At 40.7% G+C, this 24,854-nt stretch overlaps 1 protein-coding gene across 3 annotated transcripts in view; it reads right to left on the bottom strand.

The window, feature by feature from the left end:
• Positions 1-17,488: 17,488 nt before the first annotated feature.
• Positions 17,489-24,854, bottom strand: part of GPCPD1 (glycerophosphocholine phosphodiesterase 1) — a 62,588-nt gene continuing 55,222 nt past the window's right edge. For all 3 annotated transcript variants that reach the window (XM_054724492.1, XM_054724491.1, XM_054724490.1), the window contains 2 exons: positions 24,569-24,729; positions 17,489-18,734 (listed from right to left, as the gene is read on the bottom strand). In XM_054724492.1, coding sequence (XP_054580467.1) covers positions 18,545-18,734; positions 24,569-24,729 — 351 coding nt within the window. In that variant the 3' untranslated portion in view covers positions 17,489-18,544. The remainder of the gene's footprint in view (positions 18,735-24,568; positions 24,730-24,854) is intronic.

Below are 24,854 nucleotides of genomic sequence, written 5' to 3'. Positions count from 1 at the left end.
GTAATTTTGCTACTGTTATGAATCGTAATGTAAATATCTGTGTTTTCCGATGGTCTTAGGCTCTACAGCAGCGGCTCTCAACACTCAACATTGACTGCCTCCTGCACGTCCTCCTGTTGACAAGACACAGCGTTGAGTGTTGAGTGGGAAGTGATCAGGCAAAAAGTCAGGCTTTGGTGGGTGACTGTGACCACAAAGGTGGTGGGAGAAATAGTCCTGGGAAAGAGAATGTCCGGGAAAGCAGCAGTGATGGCAAGGAAGACACCCAGGTGCCTATATATATATTTTTTAAAAATGCTGAAAACACCCACACCTTGAGAGTGTGGCAGGGAAAGAGGTTTTCTTCCGACCTGCACAGCCCTACATGGCAGCCGACAGCCACATGTGACTACCGAGCACTTGAACTGTGACTGGCGTGGCTGAGGAAGTGAATTTTTAATTGAATTTAATTCCAATTAAGTTAAAAACTGAAGCAGTAGGAACTATTTTTCTGTTACACACAAGTGTATTGTTTTGGTAGGACTACATTTCACTTTAACCACTGAAAATCCAAATCTAGATATGTTCTAAGTGTAAAATACACTCTAGATTTCAAAGATAGTATAAAAAGATGTAAAATATCTCGATAGTATTTTTCTACTTTTTTGTGTGTTGAAATACGTTGGGTTGCACCAACATGCTTTTGCATGCTGGATCTATTGTGTTAGGTGAAATATTTTATTAAAATTAATTTTACTGCTTCTTTCTATTTGTTTTAACGTGACTACTAGAAAACGAAGAATTACAGTGTGGCTCACATTACATTTCTTCGGGCAGTGCTGGGTTAGGGACAGATGATGAAGGGAACACACAGAGAAGCGGTGGGGGACATAGAGCACTCAGCTGACAACTGGCAAGGGTTCCAGGGGCTCGGAGGGTAGGCAGGGTTAGAGAGGCAGGGGCACAGCCAGTGGGGACAAGTGCCTTGGGGCTAAGGGGTCCCCAGGGAACCCTGGGATTCTTGTGGTACCTGGAAGAAGCAGAGACAAAAGTCATAGAGTCCTACCTTTCTCAAGGCAAAACTGATGACAAGGCTGTGGCTTTTTGGAGGTAAGGAGATGATCCAGTTCTAATCAGGGACCCCAATTCATACTTTGCCAAGGGAGGAGGCAGGAAAAGCAAACATGTATTTTTTAATTAATATGCTTTTATTTATTTCAGAGAGAGAGAGGAAGGGAGAGGTAGAGAGGGATGGAGACATCAATGATGAGAATCATTGATTGGCTGCCTCCTGCACGTCCCCTGCTGGGGATCAAGCCCACAACCTGGGTATGTGCCCAGAATGGAACCATGACCTCCTGGTTCATGGGTCAATGCTCAACCACTGAGCACACTGGCCAGCAGCAAAAATATTTTGAGGGAAGCATCCAACAAGATTTGGATGGATTGGATGTGGGGTGTGGGAGTAACAAGGGGACTCAAGGGTGATTCCCAAGATTGGGTCTGAGGATCTGGAAGCATGGAGTTGCCTTTTATTGAAAAGGGAAGACTAGAATGCTGGGTGGTACGGGGAGGAAGATACCATGAGTTCACATGGGGACGGATATGTTAGGTTTGAGGATCCTGCTAAACTTCCAAGTAGAGACCTTGATGAGGAAATTTGCCAGAAGCCAATTTCAGCATGTCAGCAGGGCTGAATCATCTGGGAATGGCTAAAGGCATTTCCCCAAACCTGAAAAGGATACATAAATTGATTACTTGCTGCCAGACAGCTGAGGGCATCTTAATCTACATGTTATTGCCTCCTACTGGCCAAACACCTGAACAGCTGAAGGCAGTTTCTCCAAAACCTGATAATCTGACAATGGATTGTGTATACAAACCCTACCCTTTGATGTGTATATCTCTACCTTGTCTTAGGACAAATTGTGTTAATAAAAAGCAAGGGGTGCTGAGACAAGGAGAAGTTAGTTCCTTTAGCTAAGTCTTCTCTGACTCCCCACGATGCCTTTCAAAATTATGTTTTGTCTTTGGACTCTTATTTAATTTACGCACAGTGCCTTCTCCAGGTTCCTGAACCCTTCTAAATACCGGATCAAGACCACTGGCATTAGAGATTGGCTACAGGGGTCTGCAGTTCACAGAGAGGAGAGTGGAGGTATAAATCTGAGGGTATGTGGCATCTAGATTGTATTTAAAGCTATGGGGCATAAATTCTAAGATCAAAGAATTCTGGCTCAATTTAGTCATTTCCCTACAGCTTAGTGAATAACCATGGTTTAGATAACTCCCAATTCTTTTCTTAGGGTGCAGTTTTCCTTTTGCATAGATAACATCTCATTGACATTTAGCTCAATCTAATATGACCCTGACCTCATACTGGGAGAAAGAGAGTACAGAGATTCAGGAGCCAGATTGGTGTTTCTCCAAACTATGGCTACTCACTATGAGCTTGCCTTTGCTCGCCCTGCTCACTAGTTGCTCCTGCCTCACTGCAAACATTTTTCTATATACCTGGAATTTTGTTAGAAAAATTAAAATGTTAGATAAGAGTCTTTTAAGCTGAACCAGCCATATCACCTCAACTGGAAAAAGTGATTCCCTCCCCATTAGGCCAACTGGTGAAGAAACATAGAGCTTTTTTACATGGAAATTAGCCAACAGCATACACTGAAAAAAAAAAAAAATAAAGAGAGAGAGAGAGAGAGAGAGAGAGAGAGAGAGAGAGAGAGAAGGAAATGACATCAGATGGGTCTGCCCGCCTTTCTGCAGTTCCTTGGTTAGTGAAAACAAAACACAAACAAAGTCTTGATTATCACATGTAACCCTGGGTTGGCTGTGCATTTCTTTTCCCTGGGAACCTCCATCTCCCACTCAGCCTGCATCTGGGTGCACCCCTGGGAACCGCCACTCATGGATGTAGTGGGGAGTCATTTAAAAATGGTGTCCAGGTTAGAGAAAGGATCAAGGACCACGCACTTGCCGAAACCGGTTTGGCTCAGATAGAGCGTCGGCCTGCGGACTGAAAGGTCCCAGTTCGATTCCGGTCAAGGGCACGCACTTGAGCTGGGAGCTCCTAGTTCCAATGAGCTGACTTGCTGATAAGGAAACTGAAGCCCAGGAGGGGAACTGACTTGCTCAAGCTTAAAAACTGGTGGTGACAGATAAATGGTGATGGAAAAAATAAAATGAAATAAAAGAAAGTAAATAAATAAATAAATACAGTGGTGACAGAATGGAAACCAGAGCCCAGAATGCTTTCCCACCATCTCTTTGAGCTTTTGGTTACAGAAAATTGTAAACACACACAAGTGGACAAAATAGTATAATGAACCCACATTTCGTCATCACTCAGTGACAATTTTCACCATTTTGCCCGTGTTGTTTTACCTCTTTCTCCTTCTATTTGTGCTGGATTATTTTAAAACCATCCAAGACCCCATGTCATGCCTCTTGTAACCACTTCATCATGCTTCTCTTACTGATTGGAATATTTTTAAAAGAAAGAAAAACACATGCCTTTCAACATGCAATAAAGTTAACAATAATTCACTTATTATCATCTAATACTGTCCCTAATTATCTAAAAGTTGTCATTATAATTGTGTTCTTTGAATCAGGTTAAAAGGGTCCACATGGCCCTAGCCGGTTTGGCTCAGTGGATAGAGCACCGGCCTGTGGACTGAAGGGTCCAGGGTTTGATTCCGGTCAAGGGCACATGCCCGGGTTGCGGGCTCGATCCCCAGTGGGGGGCGTGCAGGAGGCAGCTGATCAATGATTCTCCATGTTCTGGGTTTGGCTTTTTACTTCCTAAGATGTTGTCTATTTCCCACAGTGCTCTTGTTCCCTGCACTTCCTGTACATGGGCAGTCAGGTCCAGGTTTGCTCAGGTTCAGTGTTTTAGGCAGAAAGAGATGAAAGGAGGAATGTGGACTTGCTCTGGCTGTTCACCTGGGGCAGGGGTCCTCAAACTTTTTAAACAGGGGGTCAGTTCACTGTCCCTCAGACCATTGGAGGGCCGGACTATAGTTTTTTTAAAAAAAAAAACTATGAACAAATTCCTATGCACACTGCTAAGTCGGCTGCTAAGCAGGACAGGCAGCGGCGGCAAAAACACCCGGCGGGCCGGATAAATGTCCTCGGCGGGCCGGATAAATGTCCTCGGCGGGCCGCATGTGGCTCGCGGGCCGTAGTTTGAGGACCCCTGACCTGGGGCATATCATGGCTCCTAAACACCTGGTGAGCTAAGACTGCTCTGCCGGTCAGGTGGTATTGGCCTGACCCCTCCATATAAAGCTCCCATCAACTCTCACACTGTGGATCTAGCCTCATACAATGTCCATTGCCTGAACTTATTGTTTCATCATAGCTTGCAAGATAGTGATTTTTTAGATTCTTATTGATTTGAGAGAGAGAGAAAGGGAGAGGGAGAGAAGAAGAGAGAAGCATCGATATGATTGAGAAACATCTATTGGTTGCCTCCTGTATGTGCCCGGACCAGATATCGAACTCCCAACCTTTTGGTGTACAGGACGATGCTCCAATGACCAATTGAGCCAACCGGCCAGGGCAAGATGGTGATTTTTAAAATTCTATCATTCCTTTTGCTTCTCTTAGCTGCAGTTCTTCTATAAAGGAAAACGTTTCCTTATAAAGAAAAGGGTATGGCCTGGCCAGTGTGGCATGGTGGTTGAGCGTCGACCTATGAACCAGGAGGTCATGGTTCAATTCCCGGCAACGCCCTGCCCTAGACCTGTTAACATCTGTTTTCTGCCAGTAGGGGGCCATGTGAGGCTTTCCGCTGCTTCTCCTGACACTACCCATTCCTTCGGGGTTACCTGGCCTTTCCTGGAGCTAAGCGTTGTGCTCAGTAGGAGCCGATCCTAGGCACCTAATGAGACATCTTGAAAGTTCTACTGAGTTTCTTTATTTTTATTTTTATTGATTTCAGAGAAGAAGGGAGAGAGGGAGAGAGAGAGAGAGAGAGAGAGAGAGAGAGAGAGAGAGAGAGAGAGAGAGAGAGAGAAACATCAATGATGAGAATCATGGATCGGCTGCTTCCTGCATGCCCCCTCTGGGGATCGAGCCTGCAACCTGGGCATGTGCCCTGACTGGGAATCGAACTGTGACCTCCTGGTTCATAGGTCGATGCTCTACTGAGTTTCTATAGCCCCTTTCTTTGCAGGCTTTGGAAGCTCTTCGCATGCCCAGATCTTACACTTTGTTTTTTGTTTTGTTTTTCCTCTTAACATGACTGCTTCAGAACCACATAGGCAGAAACAGAGAGAAAGGACATTCTGGAGGACAGGAGACAGATCTGAAATGTTACAGTGAGTGCCCGGCCCTGGTCTAAGTGCTGGGGTTAAGCTCTGTCGTGGGGAGAAGGGTGGTAGGAACTGAATTGTGTCCGCCCGCCCTAACCCCCAACATGACATATTAGGAGATGGGACCTTTGGGTGATTAGGTTTAGAGGAGGACATGAGGGTGAGCCTTGCAATGGGACTAGTGCCCTTGTAAGAAGAAGTAAACAGTAAGATCGCTCTCCTGTGTGCATGCAACGAGGAAAGGCCACGTGGGACACGTCAAGGAGACCCTGTGCAAGCCAGGAAGAACCTTCACCAGGAACCGATCATGTGGCACCCTGATCCCAGACTTCCCAGCCTCCAGCTCGGTGAGAAATCCGTTCCTGTCGTTCCAGCCAGCAGGTTGGTGGTGCTTCATACAGCAGCACACGCAGAATAAGACAAAGGGTACAGAAATCAAAAGCACAAAGCACTGTGCTAAGAGCTACAGGTGGGGCGACGATGCCAGTGGGTTCTAGATAAACCCTGCTCTTGTGCAGGCTGCCCGGTGCCCTGGGGCCCGAAAGTAGCTGGCCTGGATGTAGTTGGCCTGGAAGGGCAGGCCACATGGTTCATGGAAGGCTGCCCAGGAACTGGCAGGGGTGGGCGGAGGGGGGAGCTTTGCGTGTGGGGCTTTGCTCATTCTTGGCACCATCTGGCTTGATCTCATCGGCACAGATGCAATCTGGCTTGACAAAGAGGTTGGTTTGGCTTAAGGTGACTTGTCTGAGTAATATTAGGGTGAGAATAATTCGAGGTTGTTATCCAGGGAGCCCCCTGCTTTCTCCCAGGGCATGCAGGCCCCAGGTGTGACCCGGCACCAGGTAGGCTGTGGCTGGAGTCTGAGCAGCATTGGCCTTGTAGACCCCACGGGAGTCCTCTATGGCAGGGCATCACGAGGGGTCCTTGGGAGCGTCCCAAGTCCCAACCTTAAGCACTTCCCACTTGCAGGTCATACCACAATGATCTCTAACATCCAAGCAAGCACCCATCTAGTGCTAGGCTAGGTGCTATGTACATTTCTATAACCCACACCATGCTCTGCCAGTTTGGGACTAGTACCCATTTTCCAGACTAGGAGACTGAGGCTCAGACAGAGCCACACAGGTGGAGACAGGATTCCACTGTATTTGATGCTGTTGATGTTAACCCTCATGAGGGGGTAACCACACACTCACTGCTGAGGCTCTAGTGCCCCCCACAGCACCATCAATGACTTGGTCAAACTCAGCATATCTTGTGGATGTCACTGGATTATGTAAATTCATGAGCAGTCCCTGCACCCCAATAGTACCCCACAGAGAAACTGAGGACTCAGCAATAGACGCTGCAGTGTTGAGCCCTGCCCATACTGGACCTACTCCATCCAGGACACATGGCAGGACCACAGCAGAGGGCTTGTTGCTTCCACTTTATTTATTTATTTATTTATTTATTTATTTATTTATTTATTTATTTATTTATGCTTCCACATTTTTAACATCACAAACTGTCGGCTTCCTTATTTCCTAATGTCTCCCATTTTAAAAATAATTGCAAGAGGTGCAAACATTTTTGAGACTTCTCCTGAACTCAAACCTTATCAATGTGCCAATAAAAGTGCTAGATCCCACTCCAAACAGTTTTGTGACCCAAGAGATGCCTTTGGAGAGGAAGAGGGTGCTGGTTCTTAGTTTACCCTGCTCTACTAGTTTTTTAAAAAATATATATTTTATTGATTTTTTTACAGAGAGGAAGGGAGAGGGATAGAGAGCTAGAAACATCGATGAGAGAGAATCATCGACCAGCTGCCTCCTGCACACCCGCTACCAGGGATGTGCCCGCAGCCAATGTACATGCCCTTGACCGGAATCGAACCTGGGACCTTTCAGTCCACAGACCGACGCTCTATCCATTGAGCCAAACCGGTTTTGGCTCTACTGGGTTTTTAAAAATTCCAGACAAATATACCCAGCTGCCAGTGGGACTTCCCTGTTGGGTGTCCCCCACCACTTAGACACAGGCCTGGAGGGGAATCATTCTATCGCTCCCATCAGCGCTCGGCCGATCATCCACCCAGTTACCCAAGCCAGAGACCTAGAGTCCCAGTCAGCATGTCCCATTCCCTGTTCCCTCACACCGTGTACCACATCCACCGGCAGATCCCCGGCCCCCTCACTCCTGCCAGGCTGGTGTTGAGGGCGCCATTACTGCTGAGTGTCCAGCAGCCTCTTCTCTGGACAATGGGAGAAACAGTGCCTGCCTGGCTGGGTGGCTGTGAGGAGTAAAACAAACACAAAGCAGCAACTTCCTCTTTCCTCCATTAAATATCCACCCATTCGATAAATATTGGGTGTGTGCATTATGTCCAGATCAGCGAGAGCGGATTATTTTGTGTACACTCCAAGGGCTTGTGGTCCAATAGAGGGAACACATGAGAACTCACTGACTAAAGGTCCCAGGTGCTGAAGTAGACGCCTATGTGGAGGGAGACACAAAGGAGGAAGCCAGTGGCCCATTCAATCCAAGGGAATTGGGAAAGCGTTTGGGGAGGAGAGATGGGGAACTAATAGGTCAAAGCCATTAAGCAGACAACAGATTGAGCTAGCACAGGAGAGCCCATTTGATGCAGCCCACACCTTCTCCAACGAAGGAATCAGAACCTGTTTGCTGCTTCTGCTATCGCTGCCTCCTCTGTTTGACCTCCTGCAGGTCCAAGTAGGAGAGGAAACCTACTGCCCGGAGTCCCTGGGGGTCCAGATCTGCTGTTTTGACATTTCTGCTGACTCACTCACGGTGGCTTGCTTGTATGTTTGGTGACCTTTTATGTGGACTAACACTTGGCTTACTTTCAAGGACTTCCCAGGGACCTGGTGAGAGTGACTCCTTCCACGTGAAACCTGCATTCGATTCTGCAAGGTGCCCCAGGCTACCAACCAGGAAGCACTTGAAAATTATTTCTCTGTCGGAGGTGTCTTCTTTGTTTTCTTTTTTGATCGTATGATAGTGTAAATGCAAACCTGGAACCTGTGTGAGGTTAGACCTATGATGTGAAATTTTAGGGGAGACTTTTCTACCCCTTAACTCTGAGCAGAAGCCCAAGACAGATAGTGACTTGCTGGTAGTGGTTTGTTTTTGGTTTCTTTTGATCACGCTTTCACTCAAACTGCAACCTTTTGGCTGTAGGGTCTGTTCCATTCTCCTACCTTGTACGGGCCAAAGACAGTATCTATCTCCCTCCACATGGCTTTTGAAACCCGGTCTCTAGTTTTCTGGAATAGCAGACTCTACAGGGCAGCTGTGGCCTCAATTCTGGCTTTCTCTTTTGTGGATTTTTCTTGCTTTATTGAGAGTTTGTCTATTATTTTAAATGTGCTTGTTTTGTGGGGGGAAGTTGTTGCAGGGTATCTCATCTGCCATATTGCTGAAAGTGGGTTTCCATGAGAAATGAACAAAACCAAGCCTTGATTTTGGATTTCCAGGCTCCAGAACTGTGAGTAAATAAATTTCTCTTGTTCACACCACCCAGTGGTGTTGTTATGATAACCCTAACAAACACAGTGCCTATCAGTCAGCTTCAATGATCATTAATATTCTGCCTTTGTTTCGTATTACCCACTCCCCAACATTCGCTTAATTTTTTGCTGAATTATTTTAAAGCAAATCCATAGCATCACTTTACTGGTAATTACATCATTATCTATTTCTAACAGGCAAGAACTTTTTTTTAACACAGCCACAGTCTCCATGTGGCTTTTGACTAAAAATCCCATTTCTCGGGATTGATTGTGGGTACCCTTCACATGTGTTCCACGTGGCCTTTGGGGAGGGAATGGCATCTGTGGTGGGGCTTTTTGGCCAAGTCCCATCACCACTTCACCTTATAACAGGCCAGGCTTCTGCTGCTCGCAGCACCTTGCTGTCCCCTCACCCGTCAGCAGCTATCTACTAAAGCCCCCACTTTCACCAAGTCCCCTGGACTGAATGGAGATATGCAATTTGCCTACCTCTGTTTTCCTAAGAGTTTATTATTAGTATATTTTAAATTCTCACCTGAGAATATTTTTCCATTGATTTTTAGAGAGAGTGAACGAGAGAGGGAAAGACAGAGAGAAATATGAATGAGAGAGATACATCGATTGGCTGCCTCCTGCATGAGCCCTGATCAGGGCCCAGGCTGGGGAGAAGTCTGTAACCGAGGTACATGCCCTTGACCAGAATCAAACCTGGAACCCTTTGGTCGCAGGTTAACACTCTATCCACTGAGCCAAACCAGCTAGGGAAAGTTATTCTATAACTGGAAGTTTGTACCTCTTAATCCCCTTCACCTATTTCATCTGCTGAAAGTAAATTAATGGATTGGAAGACTCAATCCAACTACTCTGTGTATGCTATGTAAGCTACAACCAAGGCATTCCTAGGGTTACCCACAGGGCCAGATTGGTGACCTCAGATCCAGGCTCCATTGGTTGAGGACACACAGAGCTTTGGTCTCTTTAATATGCAACTCCCAAGAAAGTTTCTGACAGTTTAAGAACTAGAACCAGCCACAGGAAAAAGAAATGGCCATTGGTTGTCACCCATTGGCTAACCCAAGGTAGATGATGCTGTTTCCTCTCCAATTATCAGCCACGTGGAGGGGTCACAAAGATCCCCAGTGCCAGAGAGAGGTGAGAAGACAAGGAATATTGTTATAGAGGATGTGAGGGGTTTCATGTCATGAGGGAGGAAGAGGTGAGAGATGTTGGGGAGACAGGTACATGCTACAAGTGTCAGGAAGCAGGTTCTGAGGTGGAAGTGGAGTCAAATCCCTTTTTGGTCAGCTGGTTTCTTCACTGTCTTTGGGGCTGGGTTCTGAAATAAATTTCCTGTGTGAGTTTGGGATCTGCTCACTTACTGGATCAAACAGTGCAATCATGGGAACTCAAAAGACAAGGCAAGTGTGTGGGTATCCAGCCTTGAGACATGCCATCAAAGCAAGATATAATTTTCCTTTACATCCTGGGCTCAGACACATAGGAAACAAGGCAATAACTGTCAGGTCAGTAAGAGACCGTTACTCTGGGAATTCAGGGGGGAAGGAAGGGCACCATCCTATAGGCTGGGGTAGTCACAAAGGCTTCAGGTCATTGAGCTGGTCTTGTAGAAAGGATAAATAAAATAAAACATGATGAAAACAAAGACACCAAGACTGGGCTCCTATCAATAAATGTTTTTTGTTTGATACATGTGTAAGGAAAATGCAAGCTGCTGAGCTGTAAGCATAGTATATAAAAACTATATTTGAAAACTTATGCTTGTAGATGCACACACCGTAAGGGTCCATATTCTATCAGTCAAGTTTTCCTGAGTGTAAGCAACAGAACTGCCTCTTAAGAAATTTACCAGAAGAATGTAGGGGATCTCACAAAACTGAAGGGAAGGCCAAAAAGAGCAAGGTCAGAAAGAGCAAGGATCAGGAAGATCTGATGGACTTCACTGCAGAACCCACTGAAATTGCCCCGTAAACATCGAGTCTAAACTGTTCTATCCTCTGGTTGCTCAGATTAATATACAATGATCCAGGAGCAAGTCCAGAGTCCAGTTGGTTTGGCTTTGTTCATGTGCCCCCAACTTTTGGCTGGGGGAAATGAGTATATTTTATTTTTCATTCCCCAAAGATTGTACCCAACAGGGGAGAGAGAAGTCCCAAAAAGGCAATGCCACTCCCAAAAGTAGGTGGGCTGCTGGGCAGCTGAAGAACCACAAATCTCCACTACACACCACATTAATTCTGGTTTCCTCTGGGGAGAAGGAACCTACAACACAGTCCTCTGGGATGGTGGGATTTTTAACACCGTATAATGATTTGGTAAGTTTATGCTAAAAAATAAATCTTTGTTCTAAACACACAGGAAAAATGAGCAGACTACAAAAAAGAGAAAACTACATATATACATATATGCAAACACACACACATACACACACACACAATCTCCTTGAACCATAAATCCAAATTATGCCACCAGGTAACTCTGGTTTGAGGTGCAATATCCCCAGTGTCCTTATGGGCATTTATTACCAGTTTTAATCATATACCTGGATTTATATTGAGGTCCTGAAGCTCATAGGGAAGCAACCACAAGCCCATCAGAGAGGTTGGAAGAGTGAAGAAAAGAAAACCATAATCTTACAGAATACACGAGGAAACTCAATGTTAAGATAGCCAATAAAATCAACAAAATCAGAACAGGAATTCATTCCAGAATATCCTGAAAGGGTCAAATAAATTATGTTGAGAATATTTAGAGATAAATGAAAGTTATATTCCCATTAAGAAAGAACTATAAATTATTTAATAAAAATGAATTAAATAAAACCAGGTGCACAAAACCAATTAGAAATTATGGAAACAAAAATATAGTTTAATATTTAAAATGCAATTAACAAAGTAAGGTAGATATAGTAAAGAGTGAATAAGTGAAACGGAAGACAATATTGAAAAAATCACCCAAAATGCAACACACACTCCCCCCTCCACTTACATGACTAATAGATATTTCAAATATTTTTAGCCAAGGCACCTCGTCTTCAAATCACATCTTTATTAGGATAAGCAAAACAGGTCAAAACATAGTCATTCCGGTTGAAGTGGAGGTGGTTGGACTGACCTGTGTTATTAAATGAGCATTAGGGTATAACTTGGTAATTCCATTGTTCTCTTGGACATTGCTACAATGATGCATTTTAAAAAAACATATGTTAGCCCGACTAAATAATGATCATGTTGAAGACAGAAGCTGCTTTATTCTCCCATCCAAGCTCTCAACAAGTATTTGATCTCGGTTATGGTTTAATGAATTACAATGTAAGAAAATTCAGTTCAATCACACTAGCTAGCAACTAAAAAATAAGGTTTGTGTTTAAATTGTTAGGGCACTCCAAGGTCAACTCTATTGTTCCATTGTCACAGAACCGGAACTATATTTAACAGAGTTAGATTCAACTCAAGAAGAAAAGGTGCACAAGAATCCAGACTATGTAGAACTCTAAAAACTATATTTAAGAGCAGCAATTAATGAAATAGTAAAAAAATTTGCTCAATACTACTAGAACCTAGTATATATATGTAATGAAAGTGTAATATGCTAATTAGACCAGACAGCTGAACGACCTTCCAGATGTCCTTCTGGACAACCTTCTGTACGAAGTTGGGGCTGTGAGGGCCGAGGCAAGTTGCCACGGCTGTGAGGGCTGAGCCACTTGCATGAATTTCATGCATTGGGCCTCTAGTGTATATATATATTTGGCAATCTAATCAAGAATGCAGCCCCTCACCCAAAGAAAATATTAACAAAAAAGTGGTCACACCTAGGGAAGATTTTATGCACACACTCTTTCTCTCACTAAATACAACACATTGCTTTATGTATGTGTTTGTGTTGTTTCTTTAAGTCTAGGAAAACTGGATGGTTTTCCCAAGGAAATATAAATTCAATGAAAAAGTAGGGAACATGAACAGACTATAACTAAAGAAGAAATTTTAAGTGCAGTAAAAAATACTTAAAGGCTATCCAAAGAATCTGTTAAACTACATACAATAGCATAAAAAGCTAGTTCATCTCATTTATGAGTATAGATAATAAATACTGAACAAATTAGCACATCAGTATTAGTCATTCATAAATAGGTTTTATATAAATTAAAGGGTAATTCAATATTAGAAAATATGTTAGCTTCAGTCACTCCATTAAAATTAACAGATAAATGAAAAACTATGATTGTTTTCTAAATCTTTGAAAACTCATTGGGTAAATTCAAAACCTATCCCTTGGGAGTGGGGGAGGAAACCAAGAAAAGGAAATTTCCTTAACTTAATAAGGCTATCCAGAAGAAACTTCAGCAGCCATCACACTTATTTCCCATGACACTCAGGAAAGAAAGAAGGATGCTACAATTAGCTAATGAATAAGACTTTATTAAAAATCAGAAAAATGCATTTTCAGATAAAATGACTAGCTGCCTAGAAAATCCCAGACTTAAATAACAAACTATTTTGACTAACTGAATTCAACAAAGTTGCTAGAGTAAAATAAACATAAATTAACTGCTCATTATTAGTGAAGAATGTACCTAAGGAAATATAATAGGAATTTTTAAAAAAGCAATTCATAGAAGCATTTTTTCTTCAATAAAGAAATAAACTTTAAGTATTCAATACCTAAATGAAAAAAAAAAACAAAAAACAACTCGCTTTACTGAAGGACATAAAAATTCTGAATAAATGGAAATACATATTCTGTTCTGGATAGAAAGATTTCATATTTTTAAAAATATTAATCCTTCTCACACATTAATCTAGAAAATCAATCCAACACTGATCAAAATCCCAAGGGAACTTTTCTGGCCCTTGGTGAGTCTTATATTAAACAAACAAAATGGGTGGAAGACAATTTTTTGAATCAAAAGAACAAATGGGCACTTGACCTACCACATACCATAATATAACACTGCATTAATCTCAAGTTTTCAGGAAGAGAAAAATCGTGGAAAACTTGTCAGCACCACTTCTGGAGACGTAGAGCACTGGAGATGGGGTGGAAGCAGCGACGGAGGAAGGGCTTAGTTGAGGTACATTAAATGTGACACCCATTAAGTCTCTAAGTGGAGATGGACAGACAGCTAGATGTGTGTCCATCTCCACTTAGAGGTTGGGAGAGGTCTGGGCTACAGAGATACTCTTGAAATCATGGGATGCCACAGAACTTTTACTAGGCTTTTAGTTTTCTTCCAGTGAAATTATATAGTTTTGCTTTGCAAGTAAGTTTCATCTCACCCATTCCACCCACACTTCAGTTTGGATCAGTTTAGTAGAGGATTATATAATTTAACCTTTGTACTTTTTTTTAATTATTGCTGTACTATACTTTCTTCACTATTTTTAAATATTTTTATTTTAATGTCATTTCCTCTTAAAATCAGTATACTTCTATCTCCTATAAGGATGCAAAGCCTCTGGTACTCAAATGTCTTCTCCATTGTTGGAATGGCGTCTTTATTTTCCCTGAATACACCGTGAACACTACCCTGGCCTCTGAGGTCACAAAGGCTATAACCCAAATTGGCTTCACAGCAATTCTGATCTCTTCTCCACTCAGGAAGAGCTTGAGGTTCATGAAGTCTGTTCTACCCCAGGATCTCTCCTCACCTCCAACACACTCGATCTTAGTCATAGGCTCTCTTCCATTTTAAACATTCAAATCTATTTCTCAGACTATATAAACCCACTAAGAGATTCTACTTGAATTTCCACTCATGAATACAAAAATAACGCAATATTTCTAATATAATTTGTTTTCTATACCAGAAGTACATGATCCAAACCTAAAATGCTAGAGTAAATAAGTCATATCCAAATTAAATGAACAGGACTCCACTGTCAACCTGGAGTACCAAACCAGCAATAATGTGAACGACAACATGCAGGTAAGTTGTGAAGAGAAAGCGCCAAGATACAGAGGGCAATGATGGCCCATCGGAACTCATAAGACAGCCACCCCACAGGGCACATGAGCCTTATCCAAGGCAGCACTTCCCAGAAAGGGCAATTAGGCAAGTGGAAAGGAAAACCATAACTTATCCCCATAATTGTCCTCACTTATTTCCGTATATGTCCTCATTCAGCATGAGGTAGAAAACTGATTTTTAGTAAATCAAATATGTGAGCTCAACCAACCAGGGCAGAATGAGAACTCCATGTGTCAACATGCAAATACACATGAACACACATGCACATGTGAGCACACACTCAACAATATGGCCAAGCATGCCATATAAAATTGAATGTATACTGTGAAGCGATCTGAATTAAGAAACTAGGGTTGTTGCCACCGCCATTTATTTATCTAGTTCATACCTAAGTATAGAACACTACAGTAGAGCTGGAAATGCAAAGAAATCCCTGCCCTTAAGGGGCTTACAATCTTATTAGGAAAATAACAGGCACATAAGAAGCTGGACTTTAGAAAGCATATGCTAACAAATGCCACAAGAATTCAGAAGGCAGCATAGTGTAAGAAGACAGCGTAGTCCCAAAACCCAGTTCTAGTCCCAACATGGTCAGTTAACTTCTCTGGGTTTATTACCTCAGCTGCAAAGTGAAGTAGTGAGATTGAGGCTGTCTGCATTTGTTTGCATCATGATTCTGATTAAAAGCTGAGGAAAGTTCTATGGAGTAGGTGGCACCTGAGCTGGACACAGAAGGAAGACAGAAGGCAATTCCAACAAGGACAGAGGGCTGAGGTAGGCGTAAACATGGGTTTGGAGGGGAAGACAAGCGTCATAAGGAAGAAGGGAGTGAGGTAAAGGGTGGCCATGGTAGCCCTCAGGCACTACTGACACAGAAATGAGCTGTATTCCTCACACTTACATCCATCAGTTACAGTACGTAATTCCAGAGAGTAGGAAATACCAAAGAATGGCAGCATTTTATCAGACATTTCACTCAATTTCCAGAAAATATAAAATAATTTAACATTATACCTCTATGACATCATTAAACTGTTCCAATTGTCAAAATGTAAGTCAAAGTTTACATTCTTAGTGAACATAACTAAATCTCTTAATTCAAGGGGACATTTGCTATGAATTATTTCAATAATTCCAACATTTGTTTTCTATGTTCCATTTACTGTGGAAATAAAAATGAGTAAGGTAAGCTTCCTGCCCTAGAAGAGTCCGCATCCTGGTAGGTAAAGCAAACATCAACTGTGCCTACCCAGAATGTCCTGTGATGCACAGGATCAACGTACAACCACACGGCTAGAGTCCAGAAGACAGATTCATCCCTTCTGAAGGAGCTTCGCAAGGGCTCAGGGCAGAGAGGTCGATGGCTCAAGGAGAAATCAATCTGGCAAGAAGAAGGTGTTTGTGGGCAGCAGAGGGCACACGGCTTCCAACAGGGAGCGTGATGTGGTCAGGGCCTAGCACGGTACAGTGTAGCTGGAGCAGAGTGCACAAGGCAAAACAAGTGAAATGGAAGCCTGGACTTAGTCCTAGAATAATGGGGAGATACTGCTTACTATCTTTAATCATCTACAGAAAAGTGAGCAGTGATGCTATAAGCTCTTCTCAGCATGTTCAGCCCTAGCTGGTTTGGCCCAGTGGATAGAGCATCAGCCTGAAGAATGAAGGGTCCTGGGTTTGATTCCAGTCAAGGGCACATGCGAGGGTTGCGGGCTCTATCCCCAGTAGGAGGAATGCAGGAGGCAGCCGATCAATGATTTTTCTCTCATCATTGATGTTTTTCTCTCTCCCTCTTCCTTCCTCGCTGAAATCAATAAAAACATATATTTTTAAAAATTACACTGTTTAGGAAACCCCCTAACCCACATCTCCTCTCCTCCTCCTTCCCCCATTCTTTCCTTTTATGATCTGCAAGTTTTCAAAGTGGAGCTGGAACATGAAAGGCATAGGGGAGGAGCCAACGAACAGGACTAGAAATGCACACATTTGGCTAATCAAGTTACCACAAGGTAATGGTAATTGTTTTGTACAAGTCTGCAGATGAGGAAAACAAAAAAATTTTTTTTCAGGAGTTTTCTAAAGGCACCTAATACACACCAAAATGTTGGAGAATCTCACTTAATGTGGGGGGGGGAAATATTTAGAACCCTGGCAGAAGACTCCATTTCTGAAACTATTTTCCATTAAATATCAGTGTTACAAAAACAATACCATACAATTTCAAAGCCTATCTTCACACAATTAAGATCTGACCAAAATTGCATTGCTTGGCTTAAAAAATAAAAAGATACAATGTGTAATTCCAAGTTGTAGGTTTGCAGCCACTACCAAAATACGTCAATACATGAATAAACTGTCTAGTGAAGAACATGCAGTAAAAGGTAGATGGAAATAAATATTCATCTCTTTAGGGTAGACTCTAAATTCCAATTTCTGATAATATTATAGAACCAATTCTACAAAAGTAACACCTTCTTGCAATTTCATTTTATAATGAAGAAAATAATTCTGTGCGTTTTATTTAACATTCATTCTTAAATTACAGTTATGCCAAAAACAATCAGCTTCTAATGAAAGAATCCTTAGCATAACTCTCAAAACATGCCTATACATTTAGTCGTATCTTCTACATTTCTAAATAAATTACATGCATGATATACATTAACCAATAAAGAATACCAATATGAGAATTCAGGACATTTATTTTTTTTTTGCATGGAGATTTAACTACTGTATAACACACACAGCACACACACACACACACACACACACACACACACAAAACAAACCCATAAAGCAACGGTGTGTAGTAGGTAGTGAGAGAGAACTAAAATAAGCGTATTTTAAATGCCTGCAAACAGGCTTTTTTTTTTTAGGCAACAAAATATTTATTTTCAGTCCTTGACACCTTCTCACACTTACCTAGCACCACAGATGCAAGGACTTACGGTAAACGTGTATAATCTCATGCTTAAAACCTAAAGCATGCATTGAGTAGAATTTATACATAATGATCTACTCTACTAAGTATGCAATACATACTTCTAACATTTTATACATTAAATTACCCTGCAGCGTTTAAAAAATTTTTAACATTTATGCAAAACAATTCTTGAAACAAGTTTTCAAGGGTCACCTCTAGGCTGTTTACACAGGCATTGGTTTGGTTAAATGGAAAAATGGCAGCAGCCTCAAGGTTCATATTGAATGAAAATGGTAGATGTGCATGTCAGTCCATGTAAAAAATACATATATACACAGATGGCACAAAGATTTGTGCAGTTGGAATCACCAGTGCAAATGCATGCATTTGAGGTACTTATTTTTCTCATGGTCAGGTATAATTATGCATAGTCATGTTCCTCAAGTGCTAAATATTTCAGACCTGATTGAATGAAAAACTGTTAAGAAGAGTAAATATGAAATATTTATACAATTAATTTCAAAGTGCTATGCTTTTAATGGACAGTTGTTTAAATTATCCATTTACATATATAGTTTAAAATATTTACCAACCAATACATTTTCTCGTTGTAAAGAGGCTGACTGGTAATTATACCTGGCCAAGTGATTTAAATAGCATACTTGAAATTCTAGCAAGAACTGTAGTGAAACAGTAAAATACTTCATTATTGCTTCATTGGACTGAGAAACTAAAAGGCATAGATAAACAATGCTCATGAAAAGTGAATACCCAGAACAGCAGTACATGCCCCCAGATGGCCTCTGCCCCATAAAAACTAAGCACTGTCCATGCTATCAATGCCGTTGGCATCCACATGGATACCAGGCTCCTCACACAAAGATGAGGGAGCAAAGTGGCTAACAGTGGGACACAAACAGCTCTTAAGCTCTGGCAATTCTTGCTTCAGGCGTTCCAACTGCTCCACTTGGAATATATTTGGCTGTTCAGGCATCCAATCATATATCCTATGATGAAACAAACACAAAACACATAAAATAGGGTAATTTGTGTTTACTTAAGACCAGTCTGACTTAACCTTTTTTAGAAGAATTTGTTTACAGAATGCCTAGCACATCCATATTACAAGAATCTTTTTTTTTTTTACAAGAATCTTTTTTAAAAAAGGATGTATAAGCACTAGTTTGACAGGGTGTCCCCCAAAAATGTATATACACTTTAACAGCTGATAGCGCAAATTTTAAAATGAAATGTATTTTAATAAACACTGCTTTTTTGTAATTATTCAAAATATGTGTATACATTTTTGGGGGGACACCCAATACTTAAAAGTATTTCTCTTCTCCCCGGACTTTCTGATAATCCAGAATAGCAGCATTTCCTTTTGTACCCTGGGTGCAAAAGAGCTGATTAGAAGGCAACTGAATCAGAAAATGAAATCTGTAGCTTACTGGTGATTCTTCAATTATCTTCTCTCCAAGTCAATCAATTGGCAATGTCTTATTTTACAGACGGGAAGTTATTTAGAGGCAGAGCTGGAATTAATACCCAATTCTGACTTCAAATTACAAAGACCAAGATGAGAACTTCTCACTCGGGTGAGAACCATGCTAAAGTCGTGCAATATTGGCAGATATACCCAGTCACCAGCACAGAAAAGCCCAAGGTGATGGTGGCAGCACTCTCACTGCGTATCAGCAGAGAGCATGGCCGTGCATGCCTAAATGTGAAAGACAGGCAATTTACAAGAGTCACCACAAGGCAGTCTTTATGATATCACAGTGGGGGAAAGTTTCATAAACAAGATAAAAATATGCATTGACCTTATTAAATATGTGACTATTATAAAACAGAGACTTTCTGTTCATTAAAGACATATAAGACAATGAAAAGTGACATCTGGGTCAAGGAATCAGACCCAACAGAATCATCTAACTTGACTTTCACTCATACTCTCCCCCACTCCCTCCCCTACCCCGCCCCTGTTAAAAATAAAGCAAAGGGATTTTAAAAAAATTTCATGAGTATGGGAAAAACCAGAGACACAGCAACAAACTTTTGGAAGCTGGAAAACAGATGAATAATAAAGTGTTTCAGTTAACAGGATAGAAAAGGCCAAGTCACAAGCCAGTAATGGAAAAAATGCAAAGGTTGAGTTAAAAGCAGCACCAAATTTCTCCAGAACTGGGAGTGAAAGGGAAAGGGGCTGAAACAGGGAGGGTGGAGTGAAGACTTTGAGCAGCACCAAGTTAAATCCCTCCTAACTCCCTGTCCTGAGACTGCCCCTCCCCCACACTAACAAAAGTTATTTCAAGCATTAAACAGAAAATCTCTTGGAATAGGGGACTCGACCAAGTGAGGGTTTGGACATTTTACAAAACCTCCAGCAGCACCAGGGAATTAGAGATAGTACATATCTATAATCAATGCTACACAGAGACATGCCCTCCCTTCCCCAGCTGTCTGACCTCACTTGGCTCCAAGAACCCTGGCAGCCAGGCCCACATTCTCTACGTAGATACAGATTCTTCTAGGAGCAATCTGATAAGCCAAAAAGTAAATTTCTAAATCTAGTGATATCAGTGGTCTGATCAAACAGGCCACCATAGTGAAATCCAAGTTAACACACTCCAGCCTCCAACAAGCTTTTTAGATTCCAATTTCTTAGGAGAAGCAGCCAAAGATTTTCAGACATCTGAGGAAAACTTCTAACAGGTGAGTAAAAGAGAAGAAAATTCCAAAAGAACAAACAAAAAGTTCTGCTTTCAGAGAAATAGTACTTTCATAAAATGAAAACAGGATGTTAACACATACAGAAAAAAGAGCATTAGGGAAAAAAGACAGTCCTTGGAAATGAAAAACAAAACAGTAGATGTGAAAACCTGAATAGAATGGGTAAAAGCTAAGGCTGCAGAAATCTTTCCAAGTGGAGCAAAAAGACAAAGGTTAAAAAAACCTCAGAAAAATGGAAGGGACAAAAATCCAAGAAGCAACTCATGAAACTTGTTGCATTTTCAACAGACTAAAAGGGCTAACAACTGCCCGGCACAATGGGTGAAACCAGACCCATAAAACCCATCTCTATGAAGTTTTAGAACACTGGAGACAAAAAGAAACTGACAGGAAACAAAGGAACCATATGTGCGGGAACAGGAATCAACATGGTTTCTCGATCCTCAACAGCAACATTGGACTTACGAAGGTAACAGAGAACTATTTCTAAAATTCTAAGGAAATGATTTCTAACATGGAGTTTTATGCCCGGCCACAATGCTTGCAGAAACATTTAATCTGTGTGCACTGTGTTGCTATGTAAAATACATATCTAATTGGATTGGGGTCAAAAAGGTTTCAAAGTCATTGCTCTAAAGAAACTTTACAAATGTATTCTAGACCCGGTCATCAATATTTACAGCAAATGCTGTGATAGCAGAAACTTGGCAACCACCAAAACGTTCTTAAATAGTAGAATAAATTGTAGTAGACACATACAACCATAAATGTTCTATAGCCATGAAGAAGGGCAGATTATAGCTGCATGCAACAAAATACAAATAAAGATTAAAGCCATGCAAAACTAAATGGTATATTGTTTAGCAATAGAATTAAAAAAAATGTTAACGAGAATAATAATTTGATAATTAGTTATATGTGAGGGAGGAGATAAGGAACAGAGTTAGAAAGAGGCTCATGGGGGACTTCATAATTTAATAATAATGTTCTTTAAATGTGTTAGTGTATTTTTTAATTATTTGAGCAGACACAGTAATTTTTTTTATAAAAAGAGGGACACTGCCAAATTTACTCTATGAAGCAAGTATTATCTCCACACCAAAAATCAAACCATTCGAGAAAGGTAAATAAAGGCAATCTCCATCATTACCATAAATGCAAAAATTCCAAATATCAGAAAATCAAACGTACCGGTTTATATGATAATATATCATAAAACCATGATGAAATGGAAATCTACTGTGTGTTAATTCCTTTGTAAAAGAAGAGAACACATTAGTTTCTGATTAACTAAAATACCCATCCTTATCATAATTCTCCCCAATGTTAAATGAATGAAAAGACTATGAATCAATAATCATTCAAAACCTTCTATATAATGTCTAAATTTGATAATGAAAAAATTATAGCATAAGCACATTAAGTACCAGAAGAAACAGCTAAAAAAAATTAGGGCATAGGAACTCAGCTAGAGACAATGAAAGGGACAGGTGTAGGGGATTGCCTCTTTTATTGGTGGATTAATTGATTTGAGAGAGAGAAACATCGATTTGTTGTACCACTTATTTATGCATTCAATGGATGATTCTTGTATGTGCCCAGACCAGGGATCGAACCAGAAACCTTGGAGTATCAGATGATACTCTAACCGACTGAGCTACCCGGCCAGGGCCTGCTGCTTTTTTATTGTAAATTGTAAGTCTTACAGAACTATTTAAATTTTTAAGCAATATCTATATCTATATCTATATCTATATCTATATCTATATCTATATCTATATCTATATCTATATCTATATCTATATATGTATATATGTATATATGTGTATATACATATATAATGTAATTTTAAGCTTTATATGTATACATACACACATAGTTATGCATACATATATATATATATATATGTACTGCTTTGAGTAAAATTAAAAAAAAATTTCAAGGATAAAAACCAGTTCTAACACAATCCACCTCACCTGTCATCAGACTCTAGCAAGAGCCCAGTGCTGGGTGTCTCCTCAAAACCCTCCACACCTTCAACACAGTCCTGTCCTGATTCATGTTCTAGCTTCTGCCTAAAATGCATATCCTGTCAAAACAAATTTAACCACACCCCCAAATCCATCTCAATGCTTCCTCTTTAAAATTATTCTTATTGACCTTGGGCCAATTTTCTTTAGGGCTATTTATATCGCATAGCATCTTCCTGTTCTCAATTACATGTCAGTATTTGGCTCCAAACAAGTAAGGTCCTTGAGATGATGGGTCTGCCTAAAATGTGTATACCCTACAAAGTTATACATGGTATAACCTGACAATACATTTTCTTGCCTGAGAATAATTACAATCATTCCTTCTTCTTCCTCAAACAAAAAAAAATCTTCAAATTTTTGCGAAAGCAAACACTTCCTTCAAATTGTTGATTTACAATTTTATTTTTCCTTTAATTAGTTGGATATATTTATTAAAAGGCCCTATGAAATCTGTTGCGTAAAGCAAAATTAACCAAGTAGTTAAGAAGAAAGGCAAACATTATCTGGGCTGCAATTTTAAAACCAGACTCATTCAGACACAATGGTAAAAAAAAAAAAAGTTTTATTAAGAAAGTGATATAACTTTATAGGACAAGCAGTAATATGAACTAAATCCAAGGAAGGTATTTTTTTAAAGCAGGCCTGGTAAGAAGTTCATCACTTACTCTTTGCATGATGCTGCTCGAGTATTAGCAAGCAGAGTAAATAACATCCTTTCCAACCCCACATGTCTTTATACTAAGCAACCTTTTCATTTCTCAGATTAGCGACTCAAACTTACATCTAAACACTCAGGGAACTTATAAAAAAAGAAAATAAAAAGATTTGTTCAACAAATATTTGAAGTCTACTCTGTATCAGATATTGTTCTAACCTCTGAAGATGGAGCAATGAACAAAACAGGCAGAGTCTTGCCCTCATGGAGCTTATGTTTGTGTTGGGTATATTGGTGGGGGAGGCCAGGCAGAAAATAAACAAGTAAAATATTATGTCAGATGGTGGTAAATGCTATGGAGAAAAGTCAGAAGTTTGCTGTGAATGGCGGTTGTTATCTGAATTAGGATATTCAGGGAAGACTTTACTGAGACACTGACATTGGGGGTGGTGGGGAGGAAAGGACCCGGAATTTTACTCTTAGGTTTTAAGCAGTAACATGATCTGACCTAGATTTTAACAGGCACCCTCTGGCTGTTGTGCTGAAGACAGACAGCAGAGAGGCATGGGTGGAGGCACTGACCAGTGAGAAGGCTTTCAATAATGCATGTTGGAAATGAGGTAGCTTTCGAGTGACAACAGTAAACATGGTGAGTTGATGGATTCGGGAAATATTTGAAGATAGAATCAACATGATTTTGTTTGATTGGATTTGGGATATGAGATAAAGAACAGAATCATGAAAGACTCCAAGGATTTGGCCTGAGAAATTGGAAAGACAGAGTTATCATTTATACTGAAATCGGCTAAATCTATAGCTAGATAAAAAAAAGTACAGACAGCCAACCAGCATGGCTCAGTGACTGAGTGTTTGTTGACTTACGAACCAGGAGGTCACAGTTCAATTCCCGGTCAGGGCACATGCCCGGGTTTCAGGCTAGATCCCTAGCGGGGGGCGAGCAGGAGGCAGCTGATCAATAATTCTCTCTCATCATTTATGTTTCTATCTCTTTCTCCCTCTCCCTCTCTTAAATCAATAAAAAAATATTTATATATAAAGAAGTTTAGATAGAGGTCAAGGGAAAGATCTGAGTTGGAGATATAAAAATTAAGGAATATATAAAGGTATGAAAAGCCACAGAATTGGATAAGATCATTAAGTTGGTGTAGACCCAAGTGGTCTGGGGCAGAGAGCCACCCTCACCCTTAAGGTAACTCAGAGCCCAGTCCCCAGAATAAGCTTCCCACATGATTGTGGTATATTCCAAGTATGAAAAATTCCATTTACAAATGTTAAGATAAACCTCAGGCTGAACTACTGAATTTTAACTTAACTAAGTTTAATAGTATTTATAATGTTATAAAGTGAAAGCTACTTTTTCGCTAACAGTTCATGAAAGTTTTTCATGAAAAACAAATACCTATCATAAATTAGACCATTAACTCCAAATTCCTTCAATTTCTTCCTGTTTTCCGGGTCGTTGGTATCATCACCCCAGCAGAATATGACTAGTCCCTTAGCTTTTGCCTCTTGAATGTAGGATGGGTTTCTGAGCAGATCTTCAGTATGTGCATTTATCCCCTAATGGAAGAAAAATAAATTACTCATGAAAAAGTAACTTACTGACTGCAAATGCTAAATGGTCATATTCTAAATCAGTGCTCTCCAAAGTTGAGTGGGCAGGAAAAGACAATGTACAATTTTTT

Source organism: Eptesicus fuscus, chromosome 12, assembly GCF_027574615.1.
Source record: "Eptesicus fuscus isolate TK198812 chromosome 12, DD_ASM_mEF_20220401, whole genome shotgun sequence".
Lineage (NCBI taxonomy): Eukaryota > Metazoa > Chordata > Mammalia > Chiroptera > Vespertilionidae > Eptesicus > Eptesicus fuscus.
This window is presented reverse-complemented; position numbering and strand designations above follow the sequence as displayed.